At 44.5% G+C, this 19,705-nt stretch overlaps 1 protein-coding gene across 1 annotated transcript; it reads right to left on the reverse strand.

Annotated features, from left to right (window-relative positions):
* Window positions 1-9,330: 9,330 nt before the first annotated feature.
* LOC135560299 (zinc finger and SCAN domain-containing protein 21-like) lies at window positions 9,331-18,910 on the reverse strand. The gene is made up of 2 exons (XM_065002155.1): window positions 18,344-18,910; window positions 9,331-9,608 (listed from the first exon to the last, which is right to left on the reverse strand). Exons 1-2 carry the CDS (start codon window positions 18,687-18,689, stop codon window positions 9,331-9,333), a joined length of 624 nt encoding a protein of 207 aa, XP_064858227.1. The 5' UTR covers window positions 18,690-18,910.
* Window positions 18,911-19,705: the final 795 nt, after the last annotated feature.

A 19,705-nucleotide genomic window follows, 5' to 3' on the forward strand; every position in this document is an offset into this window, starting at 1 on the left:
CTAACTATCTGGCTGGTAGAGTAGCATGTCTAACTATCTGACATGTCTGCTGGTAGAGTAGCATGTCTAACTATCTGGCATGTCTGCTGGTAGAGTAGCATGTCTAACTATCTGGCTGGTAGAGTAGCATGTCTAACTATCTGACATGTCTGCTGGTAGAGTAGCATGTCTAACTATCTGGCTGGTAGAGTAGCATGTCTAACTATCTGACATGTCTGCTGGTAGAGTAGCATGTCTAACTATCTGGCTGGTAGAGTAGCATGTCTAACTATCTGGCTGCTAGAGTAGCATGTCTAACTATCTGACATGTCTGCTGGTAGAGTAGCATTTCTAACTATCTGGCTGGTAGAGTAGCATGTCTAACTATCTGACATGTCTGCTGGTAGAGTAGCATGTCTAACTATCTGGCTGGTAGAGTAGCATGTCTAACTATCTAACATGTCTGCTGGTAGAGTAGCATGTCTAACTATCTGACATGTCTGCTGGTAGAGTAGCATGTCTAACTATCTGGCTGGTAGAGTAGCATGTCTAACTATCTGGCTGGTAGAGTAGCATGTCTAACTATCTGACATGTCTGCTGGTAGAGTAGCATGTCTAACTATCTGCCTGGTAGAGTAGCATGTCTAACTATCTGACATGTCTGCTGGTAGAGTAGCATGTCTAACTATCTGGCTGGTAGAGTAGCATGTCTAACTATCTGGCTGGTAGAGTAGCATGTCTAACTATCTGACATGTCTGCTGGTAGAGTAGCATGTCTAACTATCTGGCTGGTAGAGTAGCATGTCTAACTATCTGGCATGTCTGCTGGTAGAGTAGCATGTCTAACTATCTGGCTGGTAGAGTAGCATGTCTAACTATCTGGCATGTCTGCTGGTAGAGTAGCATGTCTAACTATCTGGCTGGTAGAGTAGCATGTCTAACTATCTGGCATGTCTGCTGGCTGGAGTAGCATGTCTAACTATCTGTCTGCTGGTAGAGTAGCATGTCTAACTATCTGACATGTCTGCTGGTAGAGTAGCATGTCTAACTATCTGGCTGGTAGAGTAGCATGTCTAACTATCTGGCTGGTAGAGTAGCATGTCTAACTATCTGCATGTCTGCTGGTAGAGTAGCATGTCTAACTATCTGGCTGGTAGAGTAGCATGTCTAACTATCTGACATGTCTGCTGGTAGAGTAGCATGTCTAACTATCTGGCTGGTAGAGTAGCATGTCTAACTATCTGGCTGGTAGAGTAGCATGTCTAACTATCTGACATGTCTGCTGGTAGAGTAGCATGTCTAACTATCTGGCTGGTAGAGTAGCATGTCTAACTATCTGACATGTCTGCTGGTAGAGTAGCATGTCTAACTATCTGGCTGGTAGAGTAGCATGTCTAACTATCTAACATGTCTGCTGGTAGAGTAGCATGTCTAACTATCTGACATGTCTGCTGGTAGAGTAGCATGTCTAACTATCTGGCTGGTAGAGTAGCATGTCTAACTATCTGGCTGGTAGAGTAGCATGTCTAACTATCTGACATGTCTGCTGGTAGAGTAGCATGTCTAACTATCTGGCTGGTAGAGTAGCATGTCTAACTATCTGACATGTCTGCTGGTAGAGTAGCATGTCTAACTATCTGGCTGGTAGAGTAGCATGTCTAACTATCTGGCTGGTAGAGTAGCATGTCTAACTATCTGACATGTCTGCTGGTAGAGTAGCATGTCTAACTATCTGGCTGGTAGAGTAGCATGTCTAACTATCTGGCATGTCTGCTGGTAGAGTAGCATGTCTAACTATCTGGCTGGTAGAGTAGCATGTCTAACTATCTGGCATGTCTGCTGGTAGAGTAGCATGTCTAACTATCTGGCTGGTAGAGTAGCATGTCTAACTATCTGGCATGTCTGCTGGTAGAGTAGCATGTCTAACTATCTGGCTGGTAGAGTAGCATGTCTAACTATCTGGCATGTCTGCTGGTAGAGTAGCATGTCTAACTATCTGGCTGGTAGAGTAGCATGTCTAACTATCTGACATGTCTGCTGGTAGAGTAGCATGTCTAACTATCTGACATGTCTGCTGGTAGAGTAGCATGTCTAACTATCTGACATGTCTGCTGGTAGAGTAGCATGTCTAACTATCTGGCTGGTAGAGTAGCATGTCTAACTATCTGGCTGGTAGAGTAGCATGTCTAACTATCTGATATATCTGGCTGGTAGAGTAGCATGTCTAACTATCTGACATGTCTGCTGGTAGAGTAGCATGTCTAACTATCTGGCTGGTAGAGTAGCATGTCTAACTATCTGGCTGGTAGAGTAGCATGTCTAACTATCTGGCATGTCTGCTGGTAGAGTAGCATGTCTAACTATCTGGCTGGTAGAGTAGCATGTCTAACTATCTGGCATGTCTGCTGGTAGAGTAGCATGTCTAACTATCTGGCTGGTAGAGTAGCATGTCTAACTATCTGACATGTCTGCTGGTAGAGTAGCATGTCTAACTATCTGACATGTCTGCTGGTAGAGTAGCATGTCTAACTATCTGACATGTCTGCTGGTAGAGTAGCATGTCTAACTATCTGGCTGGTAGAGTAGCATGTCTAACTATCTGGCTGGTAGAGTAGCATGTCTAATGTCTAACTATCTGATATATCTGGCTGGTAGAGTAGCATGTCTAACTATCTGACATGTCTGCTGGTAGAGTAGCATGTCTAACTATCTGGCTGGTAGAGTAGCATGTCTAACTATCTGGCTGGTAGAGTAGCATGTCTAACTATCTGACATGTCTGCTGGTAGAGTAGCATGTCTAACTATCTGACATGTCTGCTGGTATATAGTATGTATATATAGTCATGTATATGTATATATAGTATGTCTAATATGTATATATATGTATGTATATATATAGTATGTAATATAGTATGTATGTATATATAGTCTGTATATGTATATATAGTATGTATATATAGTATGTATATGTATATATAGTATGTATATGTATATATAGTATGTATATATAGTATGTATATATAGTCTGTATATGTATATATAGTATGTATATGTATCTATAGTATGTATATATAGTATGTATATATATTTGTATGTATATATAGTATGTCTATGTATATGTATATATATGTATATCTATATATATAGTATAGTATATATAGTATGTATATGTATATATAGTCTGTATATGTATATATAGTATGTATATATAGTATGTATATGTATATATAGTCTGTATATGTATATATAGTATGTATATGTATATATAGTATATATATGTATATATAGTCTTTATATGTATATATAGTATATATCTGTATATATAGTATGTATATGTATATATAGTATATATATGTATATATAGTCTTTATATGTATATATAGTATATATATGTATATATAGTCTGTATATGTATATATAGTATATATATGTATATATAGTATGTATATGTATATATAGTATGTATATGTATATATAGTATATATAGTATGTACTATCTGTCTGCTGGTAAGGCTGGTAGACTTGGGAAATCAAGCAATAACTAAAGGTACTGAATAAGACTCACACATGTCACTCTTCTACCCAGATTTTAGCAGAGAAGCAGAGAAGCATATTTATTTTCTTTAACAGAAAGAACCACCAGTCAGGATACAGACAGATCAAGAGATATGCAGACAAATTTACATATTTTTTTACATAGAATTAAGCATAATGATTATGGTTTTATATATATTTATATAATATTATTATGATTACCCTCTCTCTCTCTCCATCTGTCTACTTCTCTCCTTCCCTCTCTCTCTGTCTATTTCTCTCCTTCTCTCACCCACCTGCCCTTTCTCTCTCTGTCTATTTCTCTCCTCTCTTACCCACCCTTTCTCTCTCTCTGTCTATTTCTCTCCTTCTCTCACCCACCTGCCCTTTCTCTCTCTCTGTCTATTTCTCTCCTCTCTTACCCACCCTTTCTCTCTCTCTGTCTATTTCTCTCCTCTCTTACCCACCCTTTCTCTCTCTCTGTCTATTTCTCTCCTCTCTTACCCACCCTTTCTCTCTCTCTGTCTATTTCTCTCCTTCTCTCTTACCCACCCTTTCTCTCTCTCTGTCTATTTCTCTCCTCTCTTACCCACCTGCCCTTTCTCTCTCTGTCTATTTCTCTCCTCTCTTACCCACCCTTTCTCTCTCTCTGTCTATTTCTCTCCTCTCTTACCCACCCTTTCTCTCTCTCTGTCTATTTCTCTCCTCTCTTACCCACCCTTTCTCTCTCTCTGTCTATTTCTCTCCTCTCTTACCCACCCTTTCTCTCTCTCTGTCTATTTCTCTCCTCTCTTACCCACCCTTTCTCTCTCTCTGTCTATTTCTCTCCTCTCTTACCCACCCTTTCTCTCTCTCTGTCTATTTCTCTCCTCTCTTAACCACCTGCCCTCTCTCTCTGTCTATTTCTCTCCTCTCTTACCCACCTGCCCTCTCTCTCTGTCTATTTCTCTCCTCTCTTACCCACCCTTTCTCTCTCTGTCTATTTCTCTCCTCTCTTACCCACCCTTTCTCTCTCTCTGTCTATTTCTCTCCTCTCTTACCCACCTGCCCTCTCTCTCTGTCTATTTCTCTCCTCTCTTACCCACCCTTTCTCTCTCTCTGTCTATTTCTCTCCTCTCTTACCCACCTGCCCTCTCTCTCTCTGTCTATTTCTCTCCTCTCTTACCCACCCTTTCTCTCGGTGTGTCTATTTCTCTCCTCTCTTACCCACCCTCTTCTCTCTGTCTATTTCTCTCCTTCTCTTACCCCACCCTTTCTTTCTCTCTCTCTCTTACCCACCCTTTCTCTCTCTCTGTCTATTTCTCTCCTCTCTTACCCACCCTTTCTCTCTCTCTGTCTATTTCTCTCTCTTACCCACCTTTCTCTCTCTCTATTTACCCACCCTTTCTCTCTCTCTGTCTATTTCTCTCCTCTCTTACCCACCTGCCTCTCTCTCTCTGTCTATTTCTCTCCTCTCTTACCCACCCTTTCTCTCGGTGTGTCTATTTCTCTCCTCTCTTACCCACCTGCCCTCTCTCTTCCTCTCCATCTGTCTACTTCTCTCTCTCCCTCCAGTTGTCTATTTCTCTCCTCTCTTACCCACCTGCCCTCTCTCTCTCTGTCTATTTCTCTCCTCTCTTACCCACCCTTTCTCTCGGTGTGTCTATTTCTCTCCTCTCTTACCCACCTGCCCTCTCTCTTCCTCTCCATCTGTCTACTTCTCTCTCTCCCTCCAGTTGTCTATTTCTCTCTTACCCACCTGCCCTCTCTCTCTCTCCCTCCATTTGTCTATTTCTCTCCTCTCTTACCTGCCCTCTCTCTCCCTCCCTCCCTCCCTCTCTCTTTTGACCCTCACAATACACCCAACACAGTTGACTCATTCTCAAACACATTAGCTTTTTTGTACTTGTTACAATACTCAATTGAATAAAATAGAAATGATTTACCCTCAGGTATTACGGTGTGATTTGTAGAAGACAAATACAGATTCAACTAAAATATAAGAGAATTACATATTTATCAACAATATGACATTTGGAACATTGTACATGTTTAGGAACATGTAGAACTGACTCAACGTTCTGTCAGCTGGTTCAACGTTCCGTTAGCTGACTCAACGTTCCGTTAGCTGGTTCAACGTTCCGTTAGCTGGTTCAACGTTCCGTTAGCTGGTTCAACGTTCCGTTAGCTGACTCAACGTTCCGTTAGCTGGTTCAACGTTCCGTTAGCTGGTTCAACGTTCCGTTAGCTGACTCAACGTTCCGTTAGCTGGTTCAATGTTCCGTTAGCTGGTTCAATGTTCCGTCAGCTGGTTCAATGTTCCGTCAGCTGGTTCAATGTTCCGTAGTAACTGGTTCAATGTTCCGTTAGTTGGTTCAATGTTCCGTCAGCTGGTTCAATGTTCCGTCAGCTGGTTCAACGTTCCGTTAGCTGGTTCAACGTTCCGTTAGCTGGTTCAACGTTCCGTCAGCTGGTTCAATGTCCGTCAGCTGGTTCAATGTTCCGTTAGCTGGTTCAATGTTCCGTTAGTTGGTTCAATGTTCCGTTAGCTGGTTCAATGTTCCGTTAGCTGGTTCAATGTTCCGTCAGCTGGTTCAATGTTCCGTTAGCTGGTTCAATGTTCTGTCAGCTGGTTCAATGTTCCGTCAGCTGGTTCAATGTTCCATTAGCTGGTTCAATGTTCCGTTAGCTGGTTCAATGTTCCGTTAGCTGGTTCAATGTTCTGTTAGCTGGTTCAATGTTCCGTAACTGGTTCAATGTTCCGTTAGCTGGTTCAATGTTCCGTCAGCTGGTTCAATGTTCTGTTAGCTGGTTCAATGTTCCGTAACTGGTTCAATGTTCCGTTAGCTGGTTCAATGTTCCGTCAGCTGGTTCAATGTTCCGTCAGCTGGTTCAATGTTCCGTTAGCTGGTTCAATGTTCCGTTAGCTGGTTCAATGTTCCGTTAGTTGGTTCAATGTTCCGTTAGCTGGTTCAATGTTCCGTTAGTTGGTTCAACGTTCCGTTAGCTGGTTCAATGTTCTGTTAGCTGGTTCAATGTTCCGTAACTGGTTCAATGTTCCGTTAGCTGGTTCAATGTTCCGTCAGCTGGTTCAATGTTCCGTTAGCTGGTTCAACGTTCCGTTAGCTGGTTCAACGTTCCGTTAGCTGGTTCAACGTTCCGTCAGCTGGTTCAATGTTCCGTTAGCTGGTTCAATGTTCCGTTAGCTGGTTCAACGTTCCGTCAGCTGGTTCAACGTTCCGTCAGCTGGTTCAACGTTCCGTTAGTTGGTTCAATGTTTTCCGTTAGCTGGTTCAATGTTCCGTTAGCTGGTTCAATGTTCTGTTAGCTGGTTCAATGTTCCGTTAGCTGGTTCAATGTTCCGTTAGCTGGTTCAATGTTCCGTTAGTTCCGTAGTAACTGGTTCAATGTTCCGTTAGTTGGTTCAATGTTAGTTGGTTCAATGTTCCGTCAGCTGGTTCAATGTTCCGTTAGTTCCGTAGTAACTGGTTCAATGTTCCGTTAGTTGGTTCAATGTTAGTTGGTTCAATGTTCCGTTAGTTGGTTCAACGTTCCGTCAGCTGGTTCAACGTTCCGTCAGCTGGTTCAATGTTCCGTTAGCTGGTTCAATGTTCCGTTAGCCGGTTCAATGTTCCGTCAGCCGGTTCAGTCCATAGGGAGCCACACAATTGGCCCAACGTCGTCCGGATTTGGCCGGGATAGGCCGTCATTGTAAAATAAGAATTTGTTCTTAACTGACTTGCCTAGTTAAAAATAATGGTGAAATACGATGAGGTCAAAATCCAATCCACAGCACAACACTGAGTAAAACCCTCTGTATTAATGTGTTGACATCACAATAACATCACAATACCCAGGTCTGGTTGTGTTTTACAAAATCCAATACAGCACAACACTGAGTAAAACCCTCTGTATTAATGTAATGACATCACAATGTAATGACATCACAATACCCCGTAATGACATCACAATACCCCGTAATGACAAAATCCAATACAGCACAACACTGAGTAAAACCCTCTGTAGGTTTTTTTTCAAGTACTACCCAGGTCGTCATTAATGTTTACTAGTCATTCTACACTCTGTGTTCTAGTGGTGGCAGCATCACAGTAATGGGAATTGTTGTTCTACTACCCAGGTCTGTATTGGCAGTCATTCACGTTCTACTACCCAGTTGGAGGTCATTCCACACTCTGTGCAACCACAGGTGTTTTCATATGTCCCTGATGTTTATTCTATAAAATGTTTCTATAAATGTTTGATCATTTAAAAACTAGGACATCTAATCACTTGACATTAGAGCTGTCAATAGTATTATTTAAGAAATACTGAAGGATGAAACGAGTTGAACCAGCTGCATCAAAAGATATCATTCCACACTCTGTGTTCTACTACCCAGGTCTGGTGTTGGAGCTCATTCCACACTCTGTGTTCTACTACCCAGGTCTGGTGTTGGAGCTCATTCCACACTCTGTGTTCTACTACCCAGGTCTGGTGTTGGAGCTCATTCCACACTCTGTGTTCTACTACCCAGGTCTGGTGTTGGAGATCATTCCACACTCTGTGTTCTACTACCCAGGTCTGGTGTTGGAGCTCATTCCACACTCTGTGTTCTACTACCCAGGTCTGGTGTTGGAGATCATTCTACACTCTGTGTTCTACTACCCAGGTCTGGTGTTGGAGCTCATTCCACACTCTGTGTTCTACTACCCAGGTCTGGTGTTGGAGGTCATTCTACACTCTGTGTTCTACTACCCAGGTCTGGTGTTGGAGATCATTCCACACTCTGTGTTCTACTACCCAGGTCTGGTGTTGGAGGTCATTCTACACTCTGTGTTCTACTACCCAGGTCTGGTGTTGGAGCTCATTCCACACTCTGTGTTCTACTACCCAGGTCTGGTGTTGGAGATCATTCTACACTCTGTGTTCTACTACCCAGGTCTAGTATTGGAGATCATTCCACACTGTGTTTTACTACCCAGGTCTGGTGTTGGAGATCATTCCACACTCTGTGTTCTACTACCCAGGTCTGGTGTTGGAGATCATTCCACACTCTGTGTTCTACTACCCAGGTCATTCTACACTCTGTGTTCTACTACCCAGGTCTGGTGTTGGAGGTCATTCCACACTCTGTGTTCTACTACCCAGGTCTGGTGTTGGAGATCATTCCACACTCTGTGTTTTACTACCCAGGTCATTCCACACTCTGTGTTCTACTACCCAGGTCTGGCGTTGGAGACCATTCCACACTCTGTGTTCTACTACCCAGGTCTGGTGTTGGAGATCATTCTACACTCTGTGTTCTACTACCCAGGTCTGGTGTTGGAGATCATTCTACACTCTGTGTTCTACTACCCAGGTCTGGATCTTCTTCATGTATTTTCTGATGTTTAATCAGAGACATTAGATGGGAGTATCTCTTCTCACATTGATCACAGCTATGAGGCTTTCCTACTGTGTGTGTTCGCTGGTGTTGTGTCAGGTTGCTTAAAGTAGCAAAACTCTTCCCGCAATCAAGGCAGTGGTAATGCTTCTCTCCTGTGTGTGTACGCTGGTGTGATATCAGTGCACTCGAGGTGGTACAGCTCTTTCCACAGTCAGAGCAGTGGTAAGGCTTCTCTCCTGTGTGTGTTCGCTGGTGTGTTATCAATCCGCTTGAAGTAGAAAAGCTCTTCGCGCAGTTGGAGCAGTGGTACGGTTTCTCTCCGGTGTGTATTCTCTTGTGTACGGTCAGGTTCGCTGATTGAATGAATCTCTTCCCGCACTGATCACAGCAATAAGGCTTTTCTCCTGTGTGTGTTTTCTGATGTCTTATCAGCTGGCTTGAGGTAGCGAAGCTCATTCCACAGTCGGAGCAGTGGTACGGTTTTTCTCCGTGTGTATTCTGTGGTGTGTTGCCAGGCCTCCTGCCTTAGCAAAACTCTTCCCACATTGATCACAGCTATGAGATTTTTCTCCTGTGTTGATTCTCTGATGTCTTTTAAGTTCTGCTGAATAGATTAATCTCCGCGGGTGTTTCTTGATGTGTTCTGACGTGGAGAGACTCTTCTCAACCTCGTCAGCATCATGAGGTTGTTGAGGCTCCCCGGAGGATCCACTATAGTCACGTCTCTCTCCTGTTTGAACAACAAAGTCACACAAGTCAATATAGTGAATATGTAAATTATTTTACAAACTAATTTTTTTTTAATTAATTTTTCATTTCAATTAACCTTTTTTTAAATTGATTTTCTTTGGGGATTTTTTGGACAAGGAGAACAATTTACAATTATTTTACAAACTTTTTTATTGTTACACATTTCTTCTAACCTTTAATGAACCATTCACTTCCCCAGTCAGATTAACTCACGGATACCAGTTTGGTCAAGGAGAACCATTCACTTCCCCAGTCAGATTAACTCACGGATACCAGTTTGGTCAAGGAGAACCATTCACTTCCCCAGTCAGATTAACTCACGGATACCAGTTTGGACAAGGAGAACCATTCACTTCCCCAGTCAGATTAACTCACGGATACCAGTTTGGACAAGGAGAACCATTTACCTCCCCAGTCAGATTAACTCACGGATACCAGTTTGGTCAAGGAGAACCATTCACTTCCCCAGTCAGATTAACTCACGGATACCAGTTTGGACAAGGAGAACCATTCACTTCCCCAGTCAGATTAACTCACGGATACCAGTTTGGACAAGGAGAACCATTCACTTCCCCAGTCAGATTAACTCACGGATACCAGTTTGGTCAAGGAGAACCATTCACTTCCCCAGTCAGATTAACTCACGGATACCAGTTTGGACAAGGAGAACCATTCACTTCCCCAGTCAGATTAACTCACGGATACCATTGGACAAGGAGAACCATTCCCCAGTCAGATTAACTCACGGATACCAGTTTGGACAAGGAGAACCATTCACTTCCCCAGTCAGATTAACTCACCGATACCATTTTGGTCTCTGTGTCCAGTATTGAAGGTCTCTAACTCACCGATACCAGTTTGGTCTCTGTGTCCAGTATTGAAGGTCTCTAACTCACGGATACCATTTTGGTCTCTGTGTCCAGTAGTTTGAAGGTCTCTAACTCACGGATACCATTTTGGTCTCTGTGTCCAGAACCATTCACTTCCCCAGTCAGATTAACTCACAGATACCATTTTGGTCTCTGTGTCCAGTACCAGTTTGAAGGTCTCTAACTCACCGATACCAGTTTGGTCTCTGTGTCCAGTATTGAAGGTCTCTAACTCACGGATACCATTTTGGTCTCTGTGTCCAGTATTGAAGGTCTAACTCACGGATACCATTTTGGTCTCTGTGTCCAGTATTGAAGGTCTAACTCACGGTTTGGACAAGGATACCATTTTTGGTCTCTGTGTCCAGTATTGAAGGTCTCAGATTAACTCACGGATACCATTTTGGTCTCTGTGTCCAGTATTGAAGGTCTCTAACTCACGGATACCATTTTGGTCTCTGTGTCCAGTATTGAAGGTCTCTAACTCACGGATACCAGTTTGGTCTCTGTGTCCAGTATTGAAGGTCTCTAACTCACGGATACCATTTTGGTCTCTGTGTCCAGTATTGAAGGTCTCTAACTCACCGATACCAGTTTGGTCTCTGTGTCCAGTATTGAAGGTCTCTAACTCACGGATACCATTTTGGTCTCTGTGTCCAGTATTGAAGGTCTCTAACTCACGGATACCATTTTGGTCTCTGTGTCCAGTATTGAAGGTCTAACTCACGGATACCATTTTGGTCTCTGTGTCCAGTATTGAAGGTCTCTAACTCACGGATACCATTTTGGTCTCTGTGTCCAGTATTGAAGGTCTCTAACTCACGGATACCAGTTTGGTCTCTGTGTCCAGTATTGAAGGTCTCTAACTCACGGATACCAGTTTGGTCTCTGTGTAACCAGTATTGAAGGTCTCTAACTCACGGATACCAGTTTGGTCTCTGTGTCCAGTATTGAAGGTCTCTAACTCACGGCTACCATTTTGGTCTCTGTGTCCAGTACTGAAGGTCTCTAACTCACAGATACCAGTGTCCAGTACTGAAGGTCTCTAACTCACAGATACCATTTTGGTCTCGGTGTCCAGTATTGAAGGACATTAGCGGTAGATTTGCGTAGCTAATTGTTAGCACAATGACTGGAAGTCTGATATCTGCTAGCATTAACTAATAGTACTAAACTAATAAGACAGTCTAGTGATGAACATCAGTCATATTTCGTCATTTCACGTTAGTAGTAATGTCTATTTATTTTAATTGTATTTATTTCACCTTTATTTAACCAGGGAGGCAAGTTGAGAACACCTCTATTTAACCAGGTAGGCTAGTTGAGAACACCTTTATTTAACCAGGTAGGCTAGTTGAGAACACCTTTATTTAACCAGGTAGGCTAGTTGAGAACACCTTTATTTAACCAGGTAGGCTAGTTGAGAACACCTTTATTTAACCAGGTAGGCTAGTTGAGAACACCTTTATTTAACCAGGTAGGCTAGTTGAGAACAAGTTCTCATTTGACAACTGCGACCAGGCCAAGAATAAAGCAAAGCAGTTCGACACATACAACAACACAGAGTTACACATGGAATAAACAAAACATACAGTCTATTATATAATAGAAAATGTCTATATACAGTGTGTGCAAATGAGGTAAGGTAAGAGAGGTAAGGCAATAAATAGGCCATGGTGGTTAAATAACTACAATATAGCAATTAAACACTGGAGTGATAGATGTGCAGAAGATGAACGTGCAAGTAGAGATACTGGGGTGCAAAGGAGCAAAATAAATAAAATAAATAACAGTATGGGGAGTAGTTGGATGGGCTGTTTACAGATGGACTATGTACAGGTGCAGTGATCTGTGAGCTGCTCTGACAGCTGGTGCTTAAAGCTACTGAGGGAGATATGAGTCTCCAGCTTCAGTGATTTTTGCAGTTCGTTCCAGTCATTGACAGCAGAGAACTGGAAGGAAAGGCGGCCGAAGGAGGATTTTGGCTTTGGGGGTGACCAATGAGATATACCTGCTGGAGCGCGTGCTACGAGTGGGTGCTGCTATGGTGACCAGTGAGCTGAGATAAGGCGCGGCTTTTCCTAGCAAAGACTTACAGATGACCTGGAGCCAGTGGGTTTGGCGACGAATATGAAGCCAATGACCAGCCAACGAGAGCATACAGGTAGCAGTGGTGGGTAGTGTATGGTGCTTTGGTGACAAAACGGATGGCACTGTGATAGACTGCATCCAATTTGCTGAGTTAGAGTGTTGGAGGCTATTTTGTAGATGACATCGCCGAAGTCGAGGATCCTCTCTGTCAGATTGGACGGGGAGCTTTTTTCTGGTCTCTCCAGAGATGTTCGGTTGGGTTCAAGTTCAGGCTCTGGCTGCTCTGCGATCCTTACTAGTCTCCCAGTCCCTGCCGCTGAAAAACATCCCCACAGCATGGTGCTGCCGCCACTATGCTTCACCGTAGGGATGGTGCCAGGTTTCCTCCAGACATGATGATCAGAGTGAACATCGAGTTCTTGATCACCTCCCTGACCAAGGCCCTTCCCCCCTGATTGCTCAGTTTGGCCGGGCAGCCAGAAGAGTCTTGGTGGTTCCAAACTTATTCCATGTAATAATGATTGAGGCCAATGTCTTCTTGGGGACCTTCAATGCTGCAGACATTTTTTTGGTATCCTTCCCCAGAACTGTGCCTCGACACGATCCTGTCCTGTCTTCCTTCTACCTTGGTTTTTTTGTTCTCTGACATGCACTGTCAACTGTGGGACCTTATATAGGGGGCAGCAGGGTAGCCTAGTGGTTAGAGCGTTGGACTAGTAACCGAAAGGTTGCAAGTTCAAATCCCCGAGCTGACAAGGTACAAATCTGTCGTTCTGCCCTGAACAGGCAGTTAACCCACTGTTCCTAGGCCGTCATTGAAAATAAGAATTTGTTCTTAACTGACTTGCCTAGTAAAATTTTAAAAAAAAAAATATATATATATAGACAGGTGTGTACCTTTCCAAATCATGTTCAATTAATTGAATTGACCACAGGTGGACTCCAATTAAGTTGTAGAAACATCTCAAGGATGATCAATGGAAACAGGATGCACCTGAACTCAATTTCGATGTCTGTCACAGAGCCTTTGGTGTAGAACTATGAGGATGTCAAGGCAGGTCTGTCACAGAGCCTTTGGTGTAGAACTATGAGGAAGACAAGACAGGTCTGTCACAGAGCCTTTGGTGTAGAACTATGAGAAAGACAAGGAAGGTCTGTCACAGAGCCTTTGGTGTAGAACTATGAGAAAGACAAGGAAGGTCTGTCACAGAGCCTTTGGTGTAGAACTATGAGGTAGTCAAGGCAGGTCTGGTGTAGAACTATGAGGTAGTCAAGGCAGGTCTGGTGTAGAACTATGAGGAAGTCAAGGCAGGTCTGGTGTAGAACTATGAGGTAGTCAAGGCAGGTCTGTCACAGAGCCTTTGTTGTAGAACTATGAGGTAGTCAAGGCAGGTCTGTCACAGAGCCTTTGGTGTAGAACTATGAGGTAGTCAAGGCAGGTCTGTCACGGAGCCTTTGGTGTAGAACTATGAGGTAGTCAAGGCAGGTCTGTCACAGAGCCTTTGTTGTAGAACTATGAGGTAGTCAAGGCAGGTCTGGTGTAGAACTATGAGGTAGTCAAGGCAGGTCTGTCACAGAGCCTTTGTTGTAGAACTATGAGGAGGTCAATGCAGGTCTGGTGTAGAACTATGAGGTAGTCAAGGCAGGTCTGGTGTAGAACTATGAGGTAGTCAAGGCAGGTCTGTCACAGAGCCTTTGTTGTAGAACTATGAGGTAGTCAAGGCAGGTCTGTCACAGAGCCTTTGGTGTAGAACTATGAGGTAGTCAAGGCAGGTCTTTTATACATCTATTGTTGCCTGGAAACTGCTGTTGTTGGCTTCTGGTTCAAAATACAACCACCTGGGTCTCACCCAAACGACCCAGAAGGCTAGAGGGTATACCACCTGGGTCTCACCCAAACTACCGAGTAGGCTGGAGGGTATACCACCTGGGTCTCACCCAAACTACCCAGAAGGCTAGAGGGTATACCACCTGGGTCTCACCCAACTACCCAGAAGGATAGAGGGTATACCACCTGGGTCTCACCCAAACTACCCAGAAGGCTGGAGGGTATACCACCTGAGTCTCACCCAAACTACCCAGAAGGCTGAAGGGTATATCACCTGGGTCTCACCCAAACTACCCAGAAGGCTAGAGGGTATACCACCTGGGTCTCACCCAACTACCCACAAGGATAGAGGGTATACCACCTGGGTCTCACCCAAACTACCCAGAAGGCTGGAGGGTATACCACCTGAGTCTCACCCAAACTACCCAGAAGGCTGAAGGGTATATCACCTGGGTCTCACCCAAACTACCCAGAAGGCTAGAGGGTATACCACCTGGGTCTCACCCAACTACCCAGAAGGCTAGAGGGTATACCACCTGGGTCTCACCCAAACTACCCAGAAGGCTAGAGGGTATACCACCTGGGTCTCACCCAAACTACCCAGAAGGCTAGAGGGTATACCACCTGAGTCTCACCCAAACTACCCAGAAGGCTGAAGGGTATATCACCTGGGTCTCACCCAAACTACCCAGAAGGCTAGAGGGTATACCACCTGGGTCTCACCCAACTACCCAGAAGGCTAGAGGGTATACCACCTGGGTCTCACCCAAACTACCGAGTAGGCTGGAGGGTATATCACCTGGGTCTCACCCAAACTACCCAGAAGGCTAGAGGGTATACCACCTGGGTCTCACCCAAACTACCCAGAAGGCTAGAGGGTATACCACCTGGGTCTCACCCCAACTACCCAGAAGGCTAGAGGGTATATCACCTGGGTCTCACCCAAACTACCCAGAAGGCTAGAGGGTATACCACCTGGGTCTCACCCAAACTACCCAGAAGGCTAGAGGGTATACCACCTGAGTCTCACCCAAACTACCCAGAAGGCTAGAGGGTATACCACCTGGGTCTCACCCAAACTACCCAGAAGGCTGGAGGGTATACCACCTGGGTCTCACCCAAACTACACAGAAGGCTAGAGGGTATACCACCTGGGTCTCATCCAAACTACCCAGAAGGCTAGAGGGTATACCACCTGGGTCTCACCCAACTACCCAGAAGGCTAGAGGGTATACCACCTGGGTCTCACCCAAACTACCCAGAAGGCTGGAGGGTATACCACCTGAGTCTCACCCAAACTACCCAGAAGGCTGAAGGGTATATCACCTGGGTCTCACCCAAACTACCCAGAAGGCTAGAGGGTATACCACCTGGGTCTCACCCAACTACCCAGAAGGCTAGAGGGTATACCACCTGGGTCTCACCCAAACTACCCAGAAGGCTAGAGGGTATACCACCTGGGTCTCACCCAAACTACCCAGAAGGCTAGAGGGTATACCACCTGGGTCTCACCCAAACTACCCAGAAGGCTAGAGGGTATACCACCTGGGTCTCACCCAAACTACCCAGAAGGCTAGAGGGTATACCACCTGGGTCTCACCCAAACTACCCAGAAGGCTAGAGGGTATACCACCTGGGTCTCACCCAAACTACCCAGAAGGCTAGAGGGTATACCACCTGGGTCTCACCCAAACTACCCAGAAGACCGTCGGCTTTCTCCAATTTCGCTCCAGTAGCTCTTCACTTCACGAGCTCAGGGCCCGGCCCAGCATGCATCTGTCGTCTATTTACGTGCTTCTATTATCCCCTTAATCTACTGTCATGGAGTTCACTCAAATATTTTACATATAGAAACTGATAAAACACACAGGTACAAAATCAAAGTGACTTACAAAGATGAGGACCAAGAGCAAGAGAGGGAGTGTGGTGATGGACTGAGGACCAAGAGAGAGAGGGAGTGTGGTGATGGACTGAGGACCAAGAGAGGGAGTGTGGTGATGGACTGAGGACCAAGAGCAAGAGAGGGAGTGTGGTGATGGACTGAGGACCAAGAGCAAGAGAGGGAGTGTGGTGATGGACTGAGGACCAAGAGCAAGAGAGGGAGTGTGGTGATGGACTGAGGACCAAGAGAGGGAGTGTGGTGATGGACTGAGGACCAAGAGAGGGAGTGTGGTGATGGACTGAGGACCAAGAGAGAGAGTGTGGTGATGGACTGAGGACCAAGAGCAAGAGAGGGAGTGTGGTGATGGACTGTCCACAACTAAATAATCTGAACAGACACGTATCCCAAAAGCAATGGTGGTGTAGATTACTAGATGCTAAAAGAATGGAACAAAGTAGGTAGATAACTAAGTGTGTCATTGTAGCAAAGTATTTATAAACAAAAAAATCTGATCTCTTAAACGGTTAGTTAATTTTTGGTTTTATTATCTATACTATAGGCCATAATTGATTTTTGGCCCAATAGTCATTTTCCCACGTTCAAGGAGCGCTTTCCGTTTTGATTTTTGCCTAAAAACCTTTAGGCCTATCTATAGAAAAATCTCAAATCTGCATCTCTGCCTGTCAAGAGTGGCCTGAAGGGTGTTTAGCTTCCGCAGGGGCTCTGCATCTCTGCCTGTCAAGAGTGGCCTGAAGGGTGTTTAGCATCCCCAGGGGCTCTGCATCTCTGCCTGTCAAGAGTGGCCTGAAGGGCGTTTAGCATCCCCAGGGGCTCTGCATCTCTGCCTGTCAAGAGTGGCCTGAAGGGTGTTTAGCATCCCCAGGGGCTCTGCATCTCTGCCTGTCAAGAGTGGCCTGAAGGGCGTTTAGCATCCCCAGGGGCTCTGCATCTCTGCCTGTCAAGAGTGGCCTGAAGGGTGTTTAGCATCCCCAGGGGCTCTGCATCTCTGCCCAGCCTGTCAAGAGTGGCCTGAAGGGTGTTTAGCTTCCCCAGGGGCTCTGCATCTCTGCCTGTCAAGAGTGGCCTGAAGGGTGTTTAGCATCCCCAGTGGCTCTGCATCTCTGCCTGTCAAGAGTGGCCTGAAGGGTGTTTAGCTTCTCCAGGGGCTCTGCATCTCTGCCTGTCAAGAGTGGCCTGAAGGGTGTTTAGCTTCCCCAGGGGCTCTGCATCTCTGCCTGTCAAGAGTGGCGTGAAGGGTGTTTAGCATCCCCAGTGGCTCTGCATCTCTGCCTGTCAAGAGTGGCCTGAAGGGTGTTTAGCATCCCCAGGGGCTCTGCATCTCTGCCTGTCAAGAGTGGCCTGAAGGGTGTTTAGCTTCCCCAGGGGCTCTGCATCTCTGCCTGTCAAGAGTGACCAAATGGGTGTTTAGCATCCCCAGGGGCTCTGCATCTCTGCCCAGCCTGTCAAGAGTGGCCTGAAGGGTGTTTAGCATCCCCAGTGGCTCTGCATCTCTGCCTGTCAAGAGTGGCCTGAAGGGTGTTTAGCATCCCCAGGGGCTCTGCATCTCTGCCTGTCAAGAGTGACCAAATGGGTGTTTAGCTTCTCCAGTGGCTCTGCATGTGTGGAGAGGATATTCTCCAGCCACCATCGCATGAGCCTGAAGCCCCAGACTGGCCAAACTCGTGTTTCTAAAAATGAATTCAAAGGCACTAAGTCCTTTTTCCATTTAATTTGTATTTAACTCTGAATAAATCACAGGCTATAGGCTATACAGTTCAGACTGTAATGATTTAATAGAACGAAATGTTGTTTAAAATGCTGAGCGTATTTCTTTGTTGGCTATAGCCTTGAAATAATCTAAATAATATAACCTACATTCTTTTATTTTTTTTTTAAAGAAAGTTTAAGTTTATAAGTTCTATTATTCAAGAAACAACGGCTATTTATAGTCCAAAAACAGATGTAGGAACTGCAGATTGACCCTTTGAAATCGCACATCAGTTCAACTGCAGATGTTGTGACCCTGTTCTTAAGACAGTACTTACCGGTGTTAATCAGGTCTCCTGTCTCCTCCTCCTCTTCCTCCTTTTTCGATATGACAGTCATCTCCTCTTTCACTCCAAAAACTGCATCTTCCTCTCTCTCCTCCTCCTCTTCTTTTACAGTAACATCCTCCTCCTCTTTAACTCTGAACGAGTCTTCCTCTTCTTTCACTGAAACGTCTTTCTCTTCTTCTTTCACTGTAAAAGCCTCACCTTCTACTTCTTGTTTTACTGTGACATCCTCTTCTTCCTTCTCCTCTTTCACGACAACATTCAGCCACAGACCCTCTTTCTCCGTCCAGCAGACCTCTTCTTCTTTAGCAAGAGGAGAGTAGTTTAGTGAACTCATGGTCAAGGATGACAGCTAGCTAGTTAGCATTAGCGACTAGCCTAGTGCTAGGCCAATTTATCAAACCGGGCTACCTGACTAATAACAACAGAGTAAATGTTAATTTAAACGGGATAAGACGACAAAAGTGTGTTTAAAATACAGTGGTTAATATACACCGAAACCATGTAAAAGAGCTTTAATATTTTAGTTTTTTTTTAAATTTTGGCTAGCAAGCTACCGAGGCAGTTAAATCCATAGTAGCCGTGTTGTTGTTGTTGTTGAAGACGCGTCCCGTCCCCTAGATTATACGTCACACCAGCGAAACCAAATAAATGATCCACATCACCGTCCGCTGAACCGAGTGGGGGAAACCCGTTTATTTTATTATCGAGACAACAACAAAAGTGAATCACTTTCAATTGTTTTTTATAACGTTACAACATACAGTATAATAGTAATGATACTTATAGTTGATCAATTCACTTTCACGGTGATCACTTGAAACAATGTGTATATTTTACACACACACAAACCTGACACACTGTGTGTTCTGATTGGATAAGGAGTTGATTAATGCAACATACCAGTACACACACACACATTCCTCCATTCACCCCCGTTGGACTAGTAACCGAAAGGTTGCAAGTTCAAATCCCCAAACTGACAAGGTAGAAATCTGTCATTCTGCCCCTGAACAGGCAATGAACCCACTGTTCCTAGGCCTCCCAGTACTAAACACATGTAGTGGACTGATTCTCGCAGAGCCAGGGGTTTTTGTAAGATGTTTACACACAGAAAATAATCCTGTAAGGCACTGTGTTATTTTTGAGTTTGCTCAATTTCACAAAAAAAAAGAATGGAGAGGCGTTCCAAATTATATATAAAAAAATAAAGTGCATTTCTTCATGTCAGATTTTTTAGTTGTTGACATTTGTAACAGATAAACTATCTCCCAAATAATTGTTTTAACTGTTACTGGGGTTTATATCTTGTAAAACGACAGGGGGGCAATTTGAATGCCATGCTTATTTTAT

Source organism: Oncorhynchus nerka, linkage group LG15 (assembly GCF_034236695.1).
Source record: "Oncorhynchus nerka isolate Pitt River linkage group LG15, Oner_Uvic_2.0, whole genome shotgun sequence".
NCBI lineage: Eukaryota > Metazoa > Chordata > Actinopteri > Salmoniformes > Salmonidae > Oncorhynchus > Oncorhynchus nerka.